Consider the following 22,751-nt stretch of genomic DNA (forward strand, 5'->3'; position numbering starts at 1 on the left):
TCCTCTGATGCAGAGGTAGCAGATGCAAATATCTATCTTCTATAAAGTTACAACAGTTCACCACACAGCCTGCTATCTAGCTGGTTATCAGTCATTTCTCAAATACAAGCTTCCAGCACTGAGCACAGGAGCTCCTGCTCCTGCTGTAAGACTGGTGGGTTTTTGGTGGAGGGATGATCCAGAAACTCAGTGTGCTAACTGACTTCTTCCTTTAGCCATAGAGAAGTTAGCAGTGCTTGTCTTGCAGAGCCCTAAACCTGGCTTTGGTAGGAGAAATGATTGGCCCTCTATTGCCAAGAGATCTGATTCTTACTGTTTCCAGTTACCTGGTTTCCAGTTCACACTGGATGCAGACCAGCAGCTGTCAATGCCTGTTGCCTGTGCCAAAGCTGGCTTTTAATAGTTCTTGTAAAGGAATCTGACAGATTTTGTAATTTCCATAAAAAGGAAAGTCTGTGTTTTCTGGGTGGAACTTTCAGAGTAGGAATAACACTACCTTTTTTTGAGTTACTTGAAAAGAAGTAATTTCTCCATGGAACTGAATAACTTGTTTTCTTTGCCATTAATAGCAAGGGTTTTTTTGAGAAATAGTAACTTTCTAAAATGCTTGAGGCAGCGTACAAGGGCTTGGACAGTTTATCTAAAGTGGCTTGAAGTGGACAGAGGTTATTAACTTTTTAAAGTTAACTGGTGAGAGGCTATATTACTATTAATAGTTACTTGTATAGAACAAGGCAGTTGCATACTTAGAAAAGATAACAAACTATTCTAAATAAATAACCATTATCAAATTTGATGGACGTTAATGTTCAGTGTCAAAGATATTCTGCTGCAATTGAGAACTGAGACAACACTGCTTGTAATTTGAAAAAAAAATTGCAAGGGGATTTTTGTTTCAGAAAGCAATCTTGTGTGTTTATATCTACCAGAAGTATGAAAATCTACACATGTTACTTTTCCCACAGCCTTCTCCTAGACAAACTGGCAAGCTACAGACAGGATGGGTGGTCAGTGCAGTGGGTATGAATTCAGGTCATGGGCCACACTCAGGGTGGTGATCAGTGGTTTTTACTAAGGCTAACAGTCTGTCACAAATGGGTCCCCCAGGGAGCATCTTCAGAAATTATGTGGAGAACAGCATTAAAGGCAGCCTCACCAGGTTTATTGATGAGAATGCTGGTGGCAAGGTGGACATGTCAGAAGGGAGAGACATCTCACAGAGAGACCTAGACAGGCTGGGAGAGCAGGAGAGCAAGAGCTGGATGAAGTTAAACAAGTGCAAGGTCCTGCACCTGGGACAGCATAACCAAAGAGCCCAGAACAGGCCAGGACCTGTGTTTGGGGAGCAGCATCACTGAAGGGGACCTGGGGGTCTTGGTGGATGAGAAGCTGCCCATGAGTCAGTAGTGTGTGGATGCAGCAAATCAGATCCTGGGCTGCCTCTGCAGGGGAAATAGTAACGAGACTGAGATGTGATCATCCCACTCTGCTTTGTACTCAGTCTGCACTTCAAGGTGTGTGTATAGTTGCAGCCCTCACAATTCAAGAAAGTTGTGGGCAGACTGCAGAGGGTCCAAAAAGGAGCCATGGAGATTATCAGAGGGATGCAGGACTTGCTCTGTGTGGGAGGAGTGACAGGGTTACCTCTTTTCTCCCTGGGTAAGAGAAGGCTTAGGGTGGCTTCATCACAATATTCCAGTACTTAGAGTGCAGCTGCAAAGTGGATGGAGTGTCTGTCTCCTCCACATGGAAAGGAGAAGGATTAACAAATACAAGTTGCACCAAGAGATGTTTCATCTTGATACAAGAAAAGAATTTTTTTGCAGTAAGAGCAATCAGTCAGTGGCACAGCTTCACCATGGATGTAGTGGAGTCCCTGTTGCTGGAGATTTTCAAGATGCAGTTGGACAGAGTGCTAGATAATCACATCTAGGCTCCCTTTCCCATGGAAGGCCACAGCAGATGATCTTGTGAGGTCTCCAAACCAGGCCTGGTATATGGTTCTTCTGGCTAATAAGATTTGTTCTGCCTGAGGTCAGGTTTAATTTATCATTGCTGTCCAAATTGTTTCATAGTTCCTATATAAATTTGAAGAGCAGGTCAAATGCATTAGTAGCAAAGCTGTGGAAGCCTAGAAGGCTTAGTTTACACTATAAGCCAAATAGCAGGGAAGACTTACTTCATTTCTAGCAGAAATAAGTTTAAAACACAATTTATTTTTTTTTAATCACAAAAGTGTGGTGTTACCTGGTTTTGTTATCCAGTACAATCAACCTAAAGGATTAATCTCCCAGACTTTTCATTTTCTAATTAAAAAGCATTTTAAAATCCCTTTTGTCAAAATAATTACATTTTGCTAATGATTGTGACTTCATGTTTGCAGTGTTGCAATTCTTTGCTGTGTGGTAATAAAGTACTATTTTTGTTTCATGCAAAACAACTTTTGTTTGCAGTGTTCTAGCTGCCTTCTGTCCCAAGCCAGGAAGAGCAGCTGTGCATTGAGCTGAGCACAGGAAGTCACTAATCCCTTAAAAGTATGTTCTCTGCATAGTTTTTCAAAGGTTTCTGGTTTTTAAGGCAAATCTGAGATTGTAGTTCTGATGTGTATGGATACAGATTTGCTCTGGCATCATCCAGAACTGTGGTAGCCGTGCTCTGAGCAGTGCACTGTGGGAGCTACACACAGTGTACATTCTGCCTCTAAAGAGGGCTTAGTGGAGCCTCACCAGTGTAACCAGCTTTGTTTTGGCTGGGAAGAGCAGGGCTGGCTTGCAAGTGGCCTGCAAAAGACTCTCCAGCCATCCTCTAAGCAATATTTTAATGTACTTGATTCTCCTAGCCCAGAAAGGGGTCTTATGTTCTAGTTGTCCGAAGCATTTTTAAAACTTATAACAGAATGAAGTGCTGGTTCTTATATTATAAATAAATGCCTCTTCTGTTAAAAGCAACTTACTCTAGTGAAATAACAAAAAAATAATAGGTATTGGAATTAATTGGACTAAAGAAGTTATATTTTAAAATTGTTGACTGAAAACAAACCAAAATAAGGAAGGAAAGTTGAACTTAGGTATTTAGAGCTAAAAAGACAATTGGCTAGGGGAAGAAAGAAATACATTGCTAGGACCACAAGATGGAAAGCAATAGAAATGGTTTTGGACCTCTCTATTCAGTAATGATTAATACACTGTCTTCATTGTTTTGAAGAAATGAGAAGAGAATGCTGCTGTAAAAATCTTTACAGTTATGCACCTGACAAAAAGATCACAGTAAAAATTCTTTCTTGTTTTGTGTAATGAGTGATGATGATTTCCTGTGTAGTTTCCTATTTTGCAATATTACTCTCATAATCAAAGAAATTTTGTAATGTAAGTTACATTTCAAACTAACAAGATGACTTTGTTTCCAATTTTCTACAAGCATGTGCTGATAGGTTTCAAAATCCATTTTAGCTGCAAAGTATAATGATTTGTAAAACTAATGAAGGCTAATGAGGGGAGCATGATTGCAGTTTTATATGAGCCCTGTAGTAGTCCTCTTTCTGTCCTATGTAAAGATAGTAATCTTTCACAGATTCCTGTGTATGAGAATAGTATATTCTCTGCAGAAGATGTTATGCTTCTGATTCTTGAAAGGATATTAGAATTTGTTTATTTTAGGAAGCACACAATATCTAGATGAGCCTTTGCTCTGATTTTCCCAATCAATGCTCATGCAAATAGTCTGATTGTTATTGAACAACTGAAGCATGTAAGAGTTTTGTAAATGTTTATATTTCCATGTAAAGTAAGACACTTTTTACTTTGAATTTGCTCTATAATTAGTGGAATTCCTCTTTAGTAGCAATGATTCGTGCTCTTTATGTGCTATTCACGAACTCATGGTTGTCTTCATCAAAATCCTTCCAGTTTATATATATTAATAGGCATTTTGTTTTATTTTGCTTTGCAGTTGATAGGAGCTATGAAGAATTACAGTGGCTACTCTCAATGGTTCAAAATGATCCTGTACCCTACATAAGGTGAGTTAATAAAGAGACAGGTATTTTACTAATGCTGAGGCAATTAAGGAAATTCTTCACCTGGAATCACTAGAATAGATCAGATCCTTAAGTGCTTCTTCTCAAAACTGTTTTTCCTTCCTGTTATTTTACATTAATTGAAACATGTTTAGATGTTTCAGCAGTTCACATCACAAAAATTAGTATATTCTGTTCTTAATCTGCATTATGTTATTTTTGTCTTTTTTGTTCTACCTTGTGTCAGAAGTCTGACATTAGAGATTATTTCCTGATCATAAATAAAGTGTATAAATATGCTGTTGCATATGGCAAAAAATTCTTCATGATCTTTAGAAAAGACAGAGGCTGAGACATAGTGCACACAATATTTGGACACCAAGGGATGTAAAACAATTATCAGACTGTAGATGGGGTGAAAGGATCATGTGAAAATGTGGTGAAATTTCTAGTATTTCTTGTTTCAACTTCATTTTCACAAGAGAGGTTGGATATTTCAGTCAACCATGTTCATTACAAACCTGTGAACACCAAGGTTCATAATAATTGGTTTTTTCCCAATACTTTGTTGTTATGACTACCATTGAAATACTGAGTTTCAAAGTTAAATAATATTACTTTTACTCTCTCTTTATAGGTGATTTCTTGAAAAACCATAGCTGCAAGGTTGTTCGGTTTCATTTCTGTCATTCTTGTTAATGGAAGTAAATACAGGTTTAGCTTCAGTTTAAGAAGGAGATTTGATTTTATTTGTATCCTTTTAAAGAGGAGTTTAAATTTTGAATTGAGTGCAATATTTTAGCCTCTCCTAAAAGAAAATGCAAAAAAAAAAGTATCTGCAAGAGTCTTCTGTTCCAAATGTGTCAGACAGCAAGGTGAAAGCTGGCTATACAGAGAAAAATTGTTAAAATAATAAGTAATGAAACAAAGAATTCATTAAATGTTTTCAAGGCCAAGTTGGAAGAAACAAAAATGTATCTCCTTTCAGCTCAGTCTGTAAATACTGTAAGCAGCATGGTAAGTTCAGGATCTTCAGGAACCAAAGTAATATAAGAGATGGCAGTGTTTGTTTCCAGGAAAATGTGCAAGTCACTGGTTTTGGGCCTGCCATTTTGTATCAGTCATAAACATTTACAGTTATTTAAAAACTCTTTGGTATCAGTATGTAGGGAGTTTATTTGCCAGTGTTACATCTTCCTGGTAAACTTCCAAGTTAATGTGCAAAAAAAGATCATGACTAAACAGAAGAGCTTAATGTAGCCTATAACTGTTAACAGTTATGTCTAAAAACATCCTGCTCCTTTGCACCTTACTTTGTATCTCTGACTTATACTGCTGATGGTAAATGTGTGTCTAATGCATATTGTGGACAGAAGGAAGAAGAAAGAAGGCATAAAACATTGGTTAAAAATTTGGAAGTAATCCTGTAAGTTTAATAAGTTTGTAAGAATATTGCAAACTGAACAGACTTTGTATCCTTAGGGTTTTTCTTTTGGATTTAATAAAGATTATTTTTGTGCTTCTTTCAGGCATAAGATTTTGGATATGCTGACTAAGAATCCACCTTTCACCAAGAATATGGATTCCCCCTTATGCAATGAAGCTTTGGTAGATCAGCTTTGGAAACTGATGAATTCAGGTTAGGGTTTTTGATTTGTTAGTGGTTTTGTTGTGTTAGAGTTTTATTGTGAGGTTTTTTGAAAGAAGTAGTAAAAACTTGCTTCAGAATATGCCAAGAGCTCACGTAGTTTCAGTAGTTAGAAATTGAAAATCCAGTCTCAGAAGCTGAATATCATCTATGTACTTCCAGAACACTCTTAGTGACATAGGCTTCCAAACCTTGTTTTTAATTCTTCAGGTTACTGATGTAGTGTGCTTTGACGTCCTTCTGCACAGAATCATACTTGGAATGTTCAAAATTCTACAAAGCAAGTGTTTCCTCAAATAACAGTGTCTGTGTTACACTTAGAGTTTGCTTTACATTAGATGGTCTCTTTTTGTCCTCTTTTTCTAAACTCTCAGAGAATATGAGAAGACAGCATTGATACAGATAATTTAAATGAGATTTTTAGAAGTGCATTATAGACCTAAAACTCAATTTACCTTGTGAGATTACGAAAGATCCTAGTGAGAGAAGGGCTTGCACCTTTACCATTGACTGTTATTCATTACTGAAGCAGTTCTATCCAGTCCTGACAAACTGCCCTTTAACATCTGGCACATTTCCACACAGATTACATATAAACATTTATATAGCTTTTTTAGGTCATTGCAGGCTTTCTGTTCTCTGTGTGTCATTATATTCAGTGTTTAAAAGTTTACAGCTACACTACAGGGGTTGAAGTGGAGGGACTACTAGTAGTTCAGTTTCATAGGAATTGCCAAGTGTCAGACACTGAAAATAAACAATTTTGATGTTCCCATCAGAGAATTTGTTTTTGCTTTTTCATGAGAGAAGAGTGTGTGCAGTGTTACAAGCATTACCTCTTTTTGCAAGTAACAAATAGGGTATACATGCTTATTAAGGTTCATGGGGCTTTAAGCACCTTTATTTCTATGCCTCAAGATGACATAATGTTTCAGTTAATTTTCTGTAAGGGATAACTGTAGCATTCCAGGGTGCCTTGAAAAAAATTGTTGATGTGTGACAAGCTAGTAGCCAGGTTTAAAGGTGCATGATTCTAGAATCATGAGTTGCTTTCATTTACTATAAGCACATGTAATGGAGAACAGACTCTAATTGATATATGTAATGGGTTTTTTTCTGTGTAAATCTGAATTAAATTGATAATATCATAATAGTTTTAAAATTAATATTTTTGAATGTGTCATTCTCTGGGGAGTATTTTAATGTTAAAAATGTCCAGATTAATATTCATGTTGCTTTCATTTGTAACTGGGTATGTGTAGCTGGTAATTTGTAAGGTAATTTGCCCTGGTAAGGGCAAGCTAAGCTTACCCCAAACACTATTTTGGCCCTATAAAACTACTATTTGCAGGGATAGATCTTGTAATTTTATTTTGTGCTAAGTCTTGCAAAGCCACATTAATATGGCAGTTGGCACATCTGTGTTTTGTTTACCAGATACAGTTCAATTCCTGCTGGGGAACAATATGTTCAATAAACTTGCAATCAGGCAAGAGCTGGGATGAGTTAACACCAGAACTGCTGTATTTGCAGCACTGCACCAGATGTTAAATGTCTTTCTGTTGTGATTGGTGCCAAACGTGCTTAGACCATTTGTCTATGAAGATATTAAAGCAGTACACAGTTTGTAGTGAAAAATAATAAAAAAATAAAGTATTGCTTTATGCAGTAAGAATACATACTTTGAGTATGAATACAAATTAAAGTATTGAGTATTTAGTGAAGCTCATGATGTAGTAATGATGTTAAAAAGCATGCTTGTGCATTTCTCTTATCAGTGCAGTTTCCAGAGAATAAAAATCTTAGTCATGCTTAAAGCTCTTACTATATTTTGTGGAATATCCAGAAATATTTGAAATAATATAATACAATATAATAATATCTACAAATATTTGTGGATATTCCACAAATTTATGGAATATCCGCAAATCCATTGATACAGGAAGCCAGTTTGGTAACAAAGTCTTCTATTTACTTGTCCAGTAAAAAAAACTTAAGAGTGCAATTTGAAAAATAAAGGCATATGGGTGTGGTTATTTTTCTTTTATTTTTCATTACATTATTATAGCATTTACTTTTCCAGTCTTGGTCTACTAAATCTGTCTAACTTAGAACTCAGGAAACTTAAAGCCTTCCTTTTAAACAGGAAAGTTTAAAAAGAAAGCAAGTAAGAGCTAATAAGAGGCAGGAATAATGAAGGAAGTGTATCTTAAGCACAGAAAATGTCATACTCTGGTGGGCCTGGACTACCTAAACTGTTATATTTGTGGGAGAGGAGATTTTATCTCTGTATTAACAATCTCTTTTGTATTTTAGGAACTTCACATGACTGGAGATTACGATGTGGTGCTGTGGACCTCTATTTCACACTCTTTGGCCTCAGCAGACCTTCCTGTTTACCATTACCAGAGCTTGGACTTGTTCTAAACCTGAAAGAAAAGAAGGCTGTACTCAATCCAACAATTATCCCTGAATCAGTTGCAAATAATCAGGAGCCTGTGATCAGTTCTAACAATCATGGGCAGTCAGTAGGATTTCAGAACACCGTAAGCACAAAACATCTGCATCCATCCTATTCAGCTGGCTCCGAGTTCTTGCATGGGTTGCTGATTTAATTTTGTATTGTGTTCAAGCCTCTCATGCTTTACCTAAGCTATCTTCTGACCTCATTGCTCTTTATTCTGTCCACTTGAAAAGCTGGTGTATACCATGACTTTTTATACATTTTTAACTGTTTTGCATTGCGTATGTAAGCTTTTTACTTGTTTTTTTTCTAGTCTCATCATTTCTGTTCTTTATGAAACTTTATATATTGCTTATGAGATATGAAATGATTCACAGAAATGTTTGATGCTGTGATGAAAGCTTTTTTCATGAGACTGTTTCTTATAGACAAGTTATCCAATTTTCCAAAACAAAACCTTTTATCAGTAAATCTATTGCATCTTAAAATACATAGATACTCCTCATTTTAAACAACTTAAAGTGATGTGAAAGTTGAAATTTTAACACATCTGCATTGAACATTAGAATCTGACATTTTGGTATTGTGCTCTGAAGGATTTGTAACAACTTCTGAAGAATGGCATGAATTCAGTTTGGTATCTTTCTGGATTTGGAGGCTTCAGTCCTAACACATACTCCATTGCGTGGTTAGAAAATAAATTATTATAAACTATTAAGGTCATACTTTCCTCAAGAATAACTGCCACTGCTACAAGACCAAGTATTTTTTGTTGGACAAATTTAATTGTGAGGGGGGAAAAAAATCAACAGACATGGAAATAATAAGTGATTTTTTTAACAGTTTCAAAACCAGCATGTGATTAGCATGTTTGAAACTCTTTCCACCCTTTTGAATAGGATGGTTTCTTCTTACTTTATCATAGTTAATGTCTAAATAGTTTTTATTGAAAAGTGTGCTGAGAGTACTAATTAACAGTACCCTGCAGGCCCTTTCCAGCAGGGGGAGAAAATGCTGGTAGAGTCAGATATTGTTAGACTTGTTCTGCATACTTACAGAGCATGTAGTAAGTCCTAATTTGCTGCACCTAATCATTAGAATTAAATAGCAGGAGGCATTTTGTTGGCAGATTTTTAGGCTGCACTTCAGTGAACACCCAAACTTTTTTTGCAGCCAGACTACCAAAAGATTTCTTCTTCTTTTCCTAAACTTTCCTGTCCCTTGTGCTAGCATAGTAGTGGCTGCTGCAACAGTGAGCTGGATCAGCGAGGATCTGGTTGAATAGTACCTTTTTATGAACAGATATTTCAGTTTCCTGAGCCAGTTTGTCACAGTTGTAAAAATGCTTGTGGCACCCCAGGACAGAACCGTGTGTGGATGAGGCTGCTTCGTTTAGCAACGTACTGGCTTGTGCTGGTGTGGAAATACAGCACTGGTATAAGCCTCAGTTTGTATTTCATCCCTTGTATCTCCTCCTATTCCTCATCTTCATTCTCCTGCCCCTTACCTTAAGGTTACCATTTTCACTGTAACTTCCCCAAAATTCGGGGAACTGATTTTCCAGTAGTGTAAAACAAAGACTGCCTCTTACATCAGAAAAAGTTAATCCAGAAGTGTTTCACAACAGCAGTGCCTTGGACAAAGTAATAGGCATGAAAAAGGGAAATGCATATTTGAGGGGAAAAAAGAATAAACAGGTGATAGAATTTATCAGATTAACTAGTTTCTTTAAACTAGACATACACTGAGAGCATAAATGTGTTAAAATCAGTACTGATAGAGTAGTGCCACTGAAGCTGCTGAGGATGATTGAAGTTACCCACTTCATAAAATGGAGCTTGAATTGTTCAGGGCAAGAGTTTTGGGGCTAGAGTGCCCTTTGTAGAATAGAAGAAGAGCAGTTCAGGGGAACAGTATATGCCCTTTAGAATATATGGTATCTATGCCTGTTATAGTTTTTAATGAGCTTTTAATTATGTTTGCTTCTGTGGATGCTTTATTTTACCTTCAAAATTTTGTCTGTTGGATTTGTTGAAACACCTGTTTCCTATTTTCATCACTATATGTGTAACTTAGGACTCTCCTATTTTTCTACTTCTTTGACCTTGCTCTTTTTATAATCTAAGCAGTAATTTACAAAACAGTTTATTCTTTTTTAATAAATATTGTAGTAAAATAAAGAAAAAAATATAAGTACTTATGATTTGTACTAAGTAAAGTAAGCTTTAGCTTTTAAAACAAACTAAAAGAAGATTTAGCTAAATCCCATGTGTAGATCAGAGGCTATCGCAGTTTTTCAACTGAGATTTGTCCTGAGGAGAGTCTGCAAGGCACAGATTTATAGACAGGCTATTCAGAGGCAGCAAATGTTGTTGCACACCAACAGTACCATGATTGTGAGAAGCGACAGAAAAGATGCCAATGCTAGATATGCAGAGGGAGCAGGGATAGAAGTAAAGAGAAACTATGTTTGTAGGAGTGGTTGGCACAAATCCATACAGGGTTTTAGAAAATACTTCTTGCCAGAACTACAGAGAAAACTTTGTTCAAATCACCCACTTTACTCAGAAGATTTTTCAGGTATCAGGTCGCTTTCTCTGAAACATGGATCTTGCTATCTTCTAATTTTGGTCTTTTAATGCTGCTTCAGGAGGATGATCATCTTATTAAGGAAACAGCATCCAGCATTTCTGGTCATCAGCAGGGGGTGAAGAGGAAGGCTGATATGCCACTCGGGTCTCCATTGGAGCCAGGGCAAATACTAGAGAAGAATGAAGACAGTAAAGTCAAACTCAAAATCAGAGTAAGAAATGGAAATTCAACTTGCACAATGTGTAGGGTGTTCAGAATAACAGCAGTGGCGTCTGCTGGCTTCCCTTGAAGCTGTGTTGAAACAAAAGGCATGCTGTGTATATATGTACAGCAGTTGTTTTGCTTACTTTGGCAAAATCATTTCCTATCAGATTCTTTATTGGCTGGCAAGAGCTAAAGTTGACAGATAATGCTCTTGTTCACACAGCTTCACAGTAAATTAGAAAGAAGGAAAGACACTGACCCTTTTTAATTTTACTGAATTTTTATTCTTTTGCAGTGGTAGATATCACTTCCTTTCCCTCTCACCCCCAGTTTACCTCAAAAATAAAATATATTAAATTCTGCTTAGTAATGTTTTTATGAATTATTAGCATCTGCTTATTTTTTTCCTGATATCTTAGTTCTCAAACTCTCAAGAGGAAGAGGAAATTGATATGGACACAGTTCATGACAGCCAAGCCTTCATTTACCATCATTTGAATATGCTGGAGAGACCATCTACACCAGGTATGAGTAACTTTATAGGCAAGATGGTTGTATTTTTTTTAACTACTTCAGTTGTGAGGTGTTTTTTGCTACTGCTTATTTCCTTACTTACAGTGTTGGTAAGTGTTAAATGTTACTGGAATTCCAGGAACTGCGGAAAGAGTGCATAAGAATATTTCTTTAGGTTTCAGTAGATGCATAGAGAAGTGTATACATGTGTATTTTTACACATATCTAAGTAAGACAAGTATAAATCATGCTTATGAAAGTGAAAGCTAAAGAATGAATAGAAGAGCACCAAGTTTAATTAGAATCCCATAAGTAATTAGGTAAAACTTGTTTTGAAATTGGTGTCATTTAAAAAATTGCAATTTTGAAGATTAAAAAAATAGAAAGACTTCTCAGAGAAAAAAACCTCTCAAATATATTAATAACTTTAATATATAAGTTTATCTATATATAAGATTTATAACTTAACATTAACAAATGTTAAAGCCTCAAAGATATTTAGAAGGGCTTTCCAAATTTGAAAGGATTGCATCTGTGAGTGAAATTGTTTCATTTCAAGCCCTTCCTTTCTTTTACTACTTCTCTTAGTATCTTTTTTTTTACAATACTTGACAAAATTATTCTCAAGGCATAGTGTTTCTTAGAAACTTTAAAACAGGTTGAACTTCCACCTTCTTTGTTTCTCTGTCTCTAGCCAAAAAATTGGTGGTTTGTCTCATTTTCTCAAAATATTTTAACAATGTGTCTGAAGTTCAGTTCCAGAATGTGCCAGTGGAGCAAAGCTGAGGCCATGTGACAAGCATTTTGAGGAATCTTCCATACAGATTCAGAACAAGATTTTAAGGTTGCAGTACTGTATTGTGTAAAAGTGAAGTTTTTGGGTTTAGATTTCAGAGTAATTACCCTCTTGCTTGTTTTTCGGTTTTTATCCAGTGACTGCCTAGTGTAAAACAGAAACAGACCTTAGTGGTAGGATCTGGAATGTTGGTTCCATCTTGAGTGCCCTAAGTGCTGAGCTATGCTCACAGGTGACCTTACCTGCTTTCCCTGTGACCAGGCAGTTTAGTGGCCCCATTTAAGAGAAGGGCTGGTGGAAGCTGCTGCCCTGAGGATCCTGCTGAGGTTGGTGCCTTGGTGCCAGTGGTGCAGAAGCTGGAGGCTCATACCCCGTTAGGAGCCTTGGACATAACATTTTTCCTTCCTTGGCAGATGCTCTAGCCACTAAGGGAGTTTATTTCTTTCTTTTGGTTTTTATTTTTTTAAATAAAAGGTCACTGCTGTCACTTCTTAGCTAAGAAATTAAGGTCATATGGGGACATTAAAACACAGGGAGGTCTAGTTTCTGGATTCCAGATGGCCTTCAGTTAATGACATGTGCCTACAGTCAACTCCACCAGGACAGCTTTGCCTGTTAGGTATCTAGAGTAGCAAAACCCACAGCTTTTTTACTTACTTCAACAAGGTAAAGGGGCAGGCTGCATATAGGTTACTCTCATGAACTTAGGAGCCTATATCTGCAAAGCTTTAGCTTAAACTTCTCAGAGCTGCTTTGAGTTTTGGTCTCAATGTTATCAACCATCACATTTCCTGTTGTGGCACAGAATAAAGCATCCAGGGCATGCAAGTGCAAAGCTGATCTGCTGAGGATTAGTATTTATAACTCTTACATGATATTTTGGAACAATTTTTTCACTAGATTTTCACATTCTATGGAATTTAAAGTCATAAACAAAAGTCTGCCAAATCCATCACAAATGGGACTTAGGGGACCCTCTGTGCGCCAGCTCTGTGCTCCGGGACTGTGGATTAAGTTTGTGCTGGTGGTCAGGAAGGGTAAAGTCTGACCAAGAGTGGAGCAGTGGCCACTTAAGTGGTGCTTTTATAGACCCCAGCAGACACAAGCTACTTCAAGTCTCACTTGTGTCCTGAATGACCTTCTCACCTCTGTTGTTTAGACATTCAGGACACTGTGATGCATTTTCTTTCATAGGTAATAATGAGACAAATGCTAGGTTTTGCACCAGAATTCATTTTAAATAGTAAGCCTTTGAAAAGCATCATTTTGAAACACTTCAGATTTTTTTTTTTTTGTTATTGTTATTGTTGTTGTTGTTTGTGTGGTTAGAAACAGTTCCACTTCACATATTTTTTGCTTCTAAAATTTCACCTGTTTCTTATTCGTGGCATTTTCCTTAGAAGCAGAGATATATGCATTACAGACTGAGTACATAAAGATAGTTCAATCTTTAGGAAATGGTATACTGCTGAGAAGAAACAGATGGGGAAGAATAAAAGCATACATAAATAAAATTGTTCACACATTGGAGTGTTCTGTTTTACAAAGGAATCCCAGGGCCTGTGAGGTTTTACAGCAGTGATGGAGGATGGGTGCATTTCAGGGAGTGATTATTGTGAAACAGATTGACAGGAGGCTCTGAAATGGTCTCAGTGTCTTGTTAGTAAATCTGCCTCAGTTCTGACTCCTTGGAAGGAGTGAGCTCTTAGTCCACCCACAGTGCTCCTCCCCCAGCTGTGGGCTCTGTCCCCACGTGTCACATGAGGTGTTAGGTCATCAGCTGAACACAGCATGTGAAAAGCAGCTGCCAGGAGGAAGTTCACGTAGGGTCCTGTAGTATCTGTGGTTTTTTGCTGGATTGTTGTGTTGTTGTTTTTTTTCCATTTCCCAGACCACCCCAAATGATCATTTGGATTTGGTCAAGTTGATGTAACCCCCCCTAACACCAGGAAAATATTTTCCTTTAAAAGTCGGGGGTGGGGGAGTGAGGGTGAGAATGTTTTTGCATGGTTCTGCCCATGGATGTGAAAAGTTAAGGCTGAGACAACAAAAAGTTTTCTAATACAACACGTGCTGGATTACAGGTTTCAGTGTTATAATTACAGCACCTGTCCCAGTTCATACGGAAAATAATTGGTTTAAATCCTACTAAAGCATCCTGACTGTGATAGTAAAACTGTGCACTCTGGCAGTTATAGGGGAATCTAATAATTTTATCAAGAAACTATTAAAACAAACAAAACATTAGTTGTGAATTGTCTAAAGAATGCTGTTGTGACCATTACTCATCTGCCCTTACGGCTGGAAGCTTGGTAGCCTCCTTTGAACCTCCAAGGCTGTGCAAGGTTACATTTCTAATGTGAGAACAGATTTTATTTGCTGTTAATCATCAAGAATATTAGGAACACTCCCTTCACTTAAATCTTAAGATAAAAGACTTTCAAGATGAGATTTTCTGTAAGCAACAGATTTGATCTCTCAGGCTGCAAGGTGACTTGTCTTGCTTTGTTGACTTCAGTGAAATCAGATAAAGGTACACTTCTTTAATATTTCACTCATCTGAAAGTACAGTATGTCAGAAGTAACCTTTAAAAGGTTCTGCTGTATCTGTCAGTGGTTATTGATTGGCCTGGTCTTTTCTGCTTCCAAAATAAATGCCTGGCTGTAGGCTGGATGATCTGCCAGTGACATGTCATTATAGCTCATCACTGATGAACACTTAAGTGAACTTTTTCCAACTAGTTTTGATGGTTTGAAAGTTGATAAAAAGCAGCATCCAATTCTCTCTTTATTTCTGCAAAGGAAAGAAAAATAAAATACAGTGATGTTGTCTTAGTGCACTGGCATTCTTTTTCAGATGACATTCAGGGGCAGTGAGCTTTGAGGACATCCTGAACATTCAGACTCAGATCAAACAGATTCCTTTGCCATTCTGTTAATTCTTCTGCAGTTTTCTGGGATAGTCAAATTGGAAATTGGTGCTGCTGACTTTGTGGTTGCTCTGTTTACTGTGTAGATGAAACTTTGGAGGTCTAGACCACAGTCATAATGTTGATCAGATTGTGGTCTTGTTTATCACAGTTACTGCACTTTCAGGAAATTATAGTTTATCTGGATTGACTTTTTTCTGAAACATTTTGAAACTGGACATGCTGTATATGCTGCAGTAAAGTGTAAACTACTGTAGTTATTATGTTTAAACAGTACTTTTACAGCAGCAGATCCAAGCCTGGGGTGCAAATCACTGCACCTGGAGTTTGGATGCAGGAGTAAATAGGAATTCAGTCCAAACTGTGTGCGAGGCCCAGTCCTCTGCAGTTAGCTGAGAGTGCACCAGTACCTCAAAGTCCACCTTTAGTGGCTCTCTGCCAAAAAGTGCTCTGAAAACATCAGCACACAGACAAAAATATAAATGAACACTTCTTGGATTCAAGGGCACCACTGACAATGATGGCTTTTTGCTTTACATTTTAAGGAGGTAAAAGTTGTTACAGCTGTTCTGATAGAATACCTTTTAATAACATATAGTATTAATACAGTATCTGTTACACTTTATTACTCAAGATGTAACTGTTTCCAAAGTGGTAGCTCATAGGCTTTGAGGTTTGTAGATAAATTTGCCTCACTAAAATAGTATGTGGTTAATAGTACACTTCATAAGGAATGGTGTTTTCCTGTGATTTACTCCAAAGTAAAGAAAGCAGCTTTAATAGAAACAAACCCTGCAGATAGTGACAACAGAAATGAGAATTGCATCAGTATGTGGCTGCAGTGTGTCAACTCCATGATTAAATAAAAACCATAATACTGTAGCTGTGACTGTCTCTGAGAAAACAACTAATCACTCTCAAATCTAGAGGATGAGTAAGGCTAGCAAGTTTTCAAGTGAACTACCTGAAACTGATAGAGGCACACAAAGTATTCTGAATTGGCTTCCTGATTTAGATGTTCTTTCTTTCAAAAACAGTGATTTCACTAGAATGTTCCAGAATACTAAAATAAATGTAGTAAAAATAACACCACAGTTAAGATATTATTTTAGTCTAAGGCAATATAGTTGTTAAATGAAAGTCATATGAGAAAAGCAAACTTTTTACCAGTAAAAACTACATTTTAGTTAAAACACCAACTTGTCTATACAATACTTTAGTTTTATCTTTGGTATAGGTATAAGAAATTGTCTATCTGGTTTTAAATCTCACTAAAAAATTGAAGTCAAATGACTCTGTAAATTTGAACTAGTTAAAATGTTTATGTTGGTTCCAAATTAACTGATTTGTTTACCATATCTTCAGAAAACCTTTGGCTGGTTTTGTTTTTTTAACTAGACCTTTGTTTTTCACCCTCAAACTTTAATTTTTGTCCCATGGACCTTAAAAGAGCACTCTTCTAGAGAGAAAATTGATAACCTTTTGCAGAGATGTATAATTTGAAAATTCTGGTTCTTTAGACTAATTACAGGACATGGCATTCTGGAAACCTGAAATCATTTATGCTTGGTAACTTTTTCTATGTACTTTGTTGGTGGTTCAACAGATGCATAAACACAGCATTAAATTAAAAAATAGTGTGTCTTGGATGTTTCCAGAGTAACACTAAAAAGAAAAGAAGAAATAAGGAAAAACAGGGTCATTTTGAAACTGGTTTTATGGTATTTTCTGAATGTTTTCTCTTTAGAGAAAATGCTAGTCAGAGATGCAGGTCAGCTGCTCTGCAAAGAGAGTGCATTACCTTTCTCATTGGTGAGGCTTCTGGGGGAGACACATGAAATGTTTCTGCACTTGTATCAACGTCCCCCTCTTCCCAGAGCCTGTCCCTGTCAGGTGCTGCAGCACCAGCCTGTCCTCAGGACCATGGGCTTCAGACTTTGCTGTGATGTGTGAACTTGTCTTCTCCCTCTCTGATGTTTCAGTAAACTAGGGTGCAAATGGGATAATTTCAAACAGGTGTCAATTTGTAAAAATCCTGTATCAGCCAGCTGTTTTACATTTATTGGCAATGCAAAGAACAGTGGCATCCCACTCTCTTCACACAAAATCAGAAGCATAGGAGGGACCATATGAAATGTCTCACAAAAGCCTGTTGGCATGTTAAAGTCTCAAGTTACAGGTTTTCATACTGTAAAAGTTCAAAAACAAAATATGGGAAAAATAGGTGAAACACTCTACCCAGCAATATAGTTCAATGTTAATGCACCAATGAGCACTAAAACTTAAGTGAACAGGGTGTTAGAATTATCTGACAGCAATTTGTATTATGACAGCAAATGTTACTTTAAAGCTTATCAGGATCCAAATCCCTTTAATTTACAAGATCTGTGTTTTCATATTTTATTCTCTCTCACAACATCTACAGCATTTTTATTTGTCCCTGGGGCAAATGGTACACAAATATTCTGATCTTTCCCCCATAGGATCATAATCCTGTCTAATTTTAAGCACCTACCCAGCTAGCTGGAACACCACAAACCCAACAATTACATTGGACTCTCCACATCCTAAACAGGAGGAGATCTATGTGGACAGACACATGTATGTTCAATTTCTTCAAAGGAATGCTACTAACCACTTCAGAAGGAGCTCCTGGGCTGGCCCTCCACTTTTTTTGTGTTTGTGTGTTTTGTGAAACCCGGGTTTCAATCCTGCTCCCTGTGCCAGGAAGAAGGGGGTTCCCTGCAGGAAGAGGGAGTGCTCTGTGCCTCTTTGCATCAGTCCTTCTTCCCCTGTTGATAAAAGGATGATTATACTGCCCTGTGAGGCAATTTCTATTTAGCCTTATTTTCCTTAACTACACTTGTCATGTTCCTAGCATAGGCTTTACCCAAGAGACTTAGAGTCACTATTGTGACTCTATGAAGAAATGGTGTGTGTACTCCTATTGCTGGCTCAGTAGAAGCAGATTTTTTTAATGTCATTCTTTCATTTCTTACTGATGTCTTTTCCATATTACCAATGTTTACTGCCTCCCTAAGTGTCAGTAGCCCTTGAGTTGCAGTTGGATCTCATTTCTCCCTTTTCTGAAGATCTTCTTGCCTCTCTAGGTGGTCACCACCACCCCTTTGGTCCTGTTAGTTTCAACTACTGTTGTATTTGCTCCCTAACTTACCCCAGTCACTGGTGTTTAAATGCTTTAACAAACAGATTTCTTGAATAACACACCTGAAATAAGTAATGAGGTGATAATACAGAGTGTTGCCTTAGCAGAGCTGGTAGTTCAGTAAACTGCAGGAAATTAGCACAAGTGGCAGGTCATGTAACAGAGTCAGGAGAGTCTGTTTGGTTGCATCCTCCATCTTCACTTGACACTACTGCTACATCATCCCTGCAGACTTTAACCAGTGTTTTTATACCAGTTCTGGTTAAAATTTTTTAAGTTCAGAGGCTTAGCTTCAGTTTGAGGTTGTTACAAATGTAGTGTCTAGACTTACAGGTTTATTTTCCATACAAAAATAACTCCACAGTTTGGAATTAATGGAGCTGAGAAGTTTTAAGAGTTTGTGTCATGTTGTGTGGGGTTTTTTTTCTATTTGAAGTTAGTTTGATTTTGCCATGTGTATATTAATGTATCATGTGCATGTAGCTTGAGAACATATGAGAATGTCTTCAGGACTTTAGGTCATCTTTTGTACATTTTCCATACAACCAATCAGTGACCTTTAGGCTTTTTGCCAAGACCTTTATTTCTGTGTTTCTGGGAGCTCTGTTTGTGCCACTGCCACAGTTCACCTGTAACTACTGCAGCTTATTTTAACAGCATCAAATACTGCCTGCTTTGGTTTTCTGAGATACAGCCTCCACCTTTCCTTTTCCAATGCCCTGAGCCAGATATACTTCTTTTTTCACCATTGTGTCATCTGTTTAATGGCTGGTTTTGTATTCTTGCAGCTGCTAAATAAAGTTGTCTAAACAGTGAATGCTTTAGAGGAAGGAGCTCAGGTTATGGGGATAGGTTTAGATATGGGAGGAATTCCTTTTAAAAATAGAATTGGAAATAGTTATATAGTAAAGCAGTCTTGTACCTTTTTGCATCAAATGCAGTATACTTGCACACTTGTCTTCATTGTTGAGAATAGCACCAGACAATGTAAAAAAAATGTAGTAGGTATGCATTAAAGTCAGCAAGTGGAAATTGAAATTGGTGTGCATCTCCTCTACCTGCCATAAGATACATAAAAAAGTAAAGTTGAGAGTTCTAACAATAAATTTTTGCATTGGTAACATGAGCTTAGTGCTGCTTAGTTCTGATTAAATAAAATTTAAAGCCTTTTAAAATAGCTTGATATTAGAGATATATATTTCAAGTTTATACAAAACTATTGTACTTCAAACTAGCCTCCTTCAAAACCTCAACAGAATTTTATATTGCACCATATTCCTCTCTTGTGGTTAAGACCAAACATATTTCTAGAAAGACATCATTTTGCTGCTTAAGACTTCAAGCAGTAGAAATTCCACCTTGTCCCATAGTAAGTTATTGACTATCCTCACTAAAAAAGAAAAATTCTGTTTCTCTTCTGACTGCTAAACATCTCATATAGATGTAGATTTTGTTTTTTCCAGACATATTTATAAACAAACAAAACCCAAACAGCTGTACATATATGTATGCATATATATAGGAAAATCTAGAGTTTTTCCTATATATATGCAGGATTGAATCAGTCTTCAGTCTTTCAGGTGAGGCTAGAAAGATTGCATGGAAATTGTTCTCAATACTTGCTTGTCATAGTACAGGTGTCTCTTTAGACTTCCAGGAATCATTACCACAGACAAATCATTCTTGCCTTTAGAGTTACACAACCAACCAACAAAAAGATGTACTGGTAAATAAATGTGTTTTCAAATATATAGAAAAAGATTATTGCACAGGAACATCAAATAACATTATTTCTTGTTATTTAATTGGGATATTTTCACCAAAAACTGGATGGGAAAAAGCCCCATATTTAAAGTAGTAATGAAGAAAATCTTTAAGTAATACTTAGAGGATTAGCTGCCTTCAAAAATCTGCTGGTGCTTTTCTACATATATCTAGTTGTTAAAGCATCCTTGCAATGTGAGTGATTTGATTCAATTTCTGACTAAAGGAATCTGAGTATTCCTACCTTCCAAGTGTTTCCACTCTTCAACAAAGGTATCCTTAGAGTAATGCCCTTTAATCTCTACTATTGGAGCTATTGCAGTCTGTCTGAAATAATGAAATATTAAATTAGCCAAAGAGAGAATGAGAAAGTCATTCCTGAATTGAGATGTCATGGATCATATCTCCTTCCTCAGTTTCAGATACCAGGCTTGCTCAGTATATAACTAGTTCTAGTGTACTTGTGAAATATATAGTGATAAAGATGGTATCATTATCTTTATTGGGATTTGGTTGTGTTTAAGGAAAAAACCCCTTGTTTAATCTTTGAAATAGGCTAAATTGGTTGCAAGAGGTAATTTTTAGAAAAATCAGTTTAGTTTTCCACTATCAAGAGGTTTGTATTTTCTTGCAGGGAGCTTTACCTCCCAACTAAAAAGAGTTCACATCCCAAAAATGCACTTTATTATGCCAGTCTTAGCACTTTATATGAGAATTTTCACAAGCAGTTATATTTGCATTATTCTGTGGTCTTCCTACTCTATTTAGAAATGAATTTCAGGAAGCCAGTATGACTTAAAGTTTCTTAGAGCTCTTTACAGTTCCCAATTGTCTGGGACACTTTTATGCTATTGAGGAAGGAAGGACCATCTCTAAAAATTGTCAGTAGATTGAGAACTTGAATGGCATGTTCAGAACCTTCTCTGAAGCTAAATGGTACAAGCATTGTAACAGATTCCATGGTTTTATGTTTAAATGATAATGTAGGTTTTACCTAATGTTTCAGAATTCCTTATGTTTGGAAACAATGCAAGTTAAACATTTGCTAATCCCACTGTATCCATTCTTTCAGGTAAGGAACAATCTGCAGGGGAGATAAACATGCACCCTGTCTCAGCAGCTCCACTCTCTGTGTTCAGCAAAGAATCCAACTCCTCAAAACACAGCGACCACCATCACCATCACCACCATGAGCACAAGAAAAAGAAGAAGAAACACAAGCATAAGCATAAACATAAACATAAACATGATACTAAAGAAAAGGAAAAGGATCCTTTTGTTTTCTCTAACAGTCCAGCCAGTGCACGGTCAATCCGTTCCCCATCACTTTCAGACTGATACTGATGGCTTCTCTGGAGTTCAACTTGAAATACTCTTGGAGTGGTTAGAAGGATGTACATAACTATAGCTTCTATCTTTTTTTATGGAACTAAGAACATGTGAATTGTCTTAGCAATTCAGAAGCTCTGCCACCTTTGAAGCCTTCTGTTTGCATGTGTGGTTGTTGAAATCTGATTCAAAAAATATGGTTTATGATTCTGACTCATTTTGTATTTCACTGTTCTCCACACCTCCCACTCTCTTTTCCATTTTAAACAAAGAAAACAGCCCTTTATGTAAGGGCCCCATGTCCGCTGGCAGCCCCCTGCACATCACGCTTACCATGTGTATTGCCAGAATCAATTATGGTTTAATCCTGAAGAATGTTAAAGCAGAGTATGTTTTAAGCAGAAGCCAATTGCCAAGCCTTTGGTGACAGACTGGTTCCAGGGCAGTATTGTATAACTAAGTGTAGATCTCCTCAAAAGTCAGTTATTTTCTTTAGTCTTCAGCTGGCCTGTATCTTGCTGTAACCATTGCAACGTAATGTCAGACTTCTAAAAGAACAACAGTATGTATAACATTTGCATTTTTCTGATACTCATGAAAAATTTCTGGCTGCTTTTAAGCTGGTGGTATTTATTATGGATATGAGCCTTTTAATATGATTAAATTCTGCAATTGTTTTTGGAATTTTAGCAAAATGCATAATGCATGTTTTGTCCTGTAATTAGGCTTTTAAAAATCCAATAAAGTTTGCGAATTATTTTGACAGAGGCAGGATTTTTTTCTTTAAGCTTACATTGGAATATGTTTTTGAAAGATACTTGCTAAAATTTTAAAAATTCTGAAAAGTTTAAAAATTAAAATATTGAAAAATACCTATTTCTTCCTCCTGACGGGTGGTTTGTTTGAAAGCAAGATCAGCTCATGGATCCACAGTAGACATATATCAGATTAAACTAGGTCTGGGAATTGAAATGATGGATGCATTTAAATTTCTTTAGCTGTGTTTTATGCAGTGTACTGTTTACACCTAGGAAGTGTTTTATTTAAAAACTTAATTTTAAAAAAGTTTTAGTAATAGCGATAAATAATCTCTGCTACTTTTTATCTCTTCTCTTTATATGTGTAGAGGCAGTGTTTTATTTCCATATGCTGGTTAGCTTCTGTTGCCCAGAGTTCACATAATGTTCTATAAGACGGTTGTATTTGGGTTAAATATTTTTTTTATCAATTTTCACAAATTTTCATGAGACTGATTCTTCTTCTTAGAGCAAAGAGAGACAGTTCAAGAGGGACCCAATAAGACTTTTTTTAAGCCATAATCTGTTTCATG

General features: G+C 36.7%; 1 protein-coding gene across 5 annotated transcripts in view; it reads left to right on the plus strand.

The window, feature by feature from the left end:
* The window catches only part of TAF2 (TATA-box binding protein associated factor 2), a 59,861-nt gene extending 37,675 nt beyond the window's left edge, over nucleotides 1–22,186 (plus strand). For 3 of the 5 annotated variants that reach the window (XM_066565747.1, XM_066565731.1, XM_066565738.1), the window contains 6 exons: nucleotides 3,949–4,018; nucleotides 5,545–5,654; nucleotides 7,980–8,209; nucleotides 10,778–10,930; nucleotides 11,343–11,448; nucleotides 21,165–22,186. In XM_066565747.1, coding sequence (XP_066421844.1) covers nucleotides 3,949–4,018; nucleotides 5,545–5,654; nucleotides 7,980–8,209; nucleotides 10,778–10,930; nucleotides 11,343–11,448; nucleotides 21,165–21,430 — 935 coding nt within the window. In that variant the 3' untranslated portion in view covers nucleotides 21,431–22,186. The remainder of the gene's footprint in view (nucleotides 1–3,948; nucleotides 4,019–5,544; nucleotides 5,655–7,979; nucleotides 8,210–10,777; nucleotides 10,931–11,342; nucleotides 11,449–21,164) is intronic. The other 2 variants (XM_066565757.1, XM_066565767.1) reach the window with 1 other exon arrangement.
* Nucleotides 22,187–22,751: the final 565 nt, after the last annotated feature.

This window comes from Molothrus aeneus, chromosome 1 (assembly GCF_037042795.1).
Source record: "Molothrus aeneus isolate 106 chromosome 1, BPBGC_Maene_1.0, whole genome shotgun sequence".
Lineage (NCBI taxonomy): Eukaryota > Metazoa > Chordata > Aves > Passeriformes > Icteridae > Molothrus > Molothrus aeneus.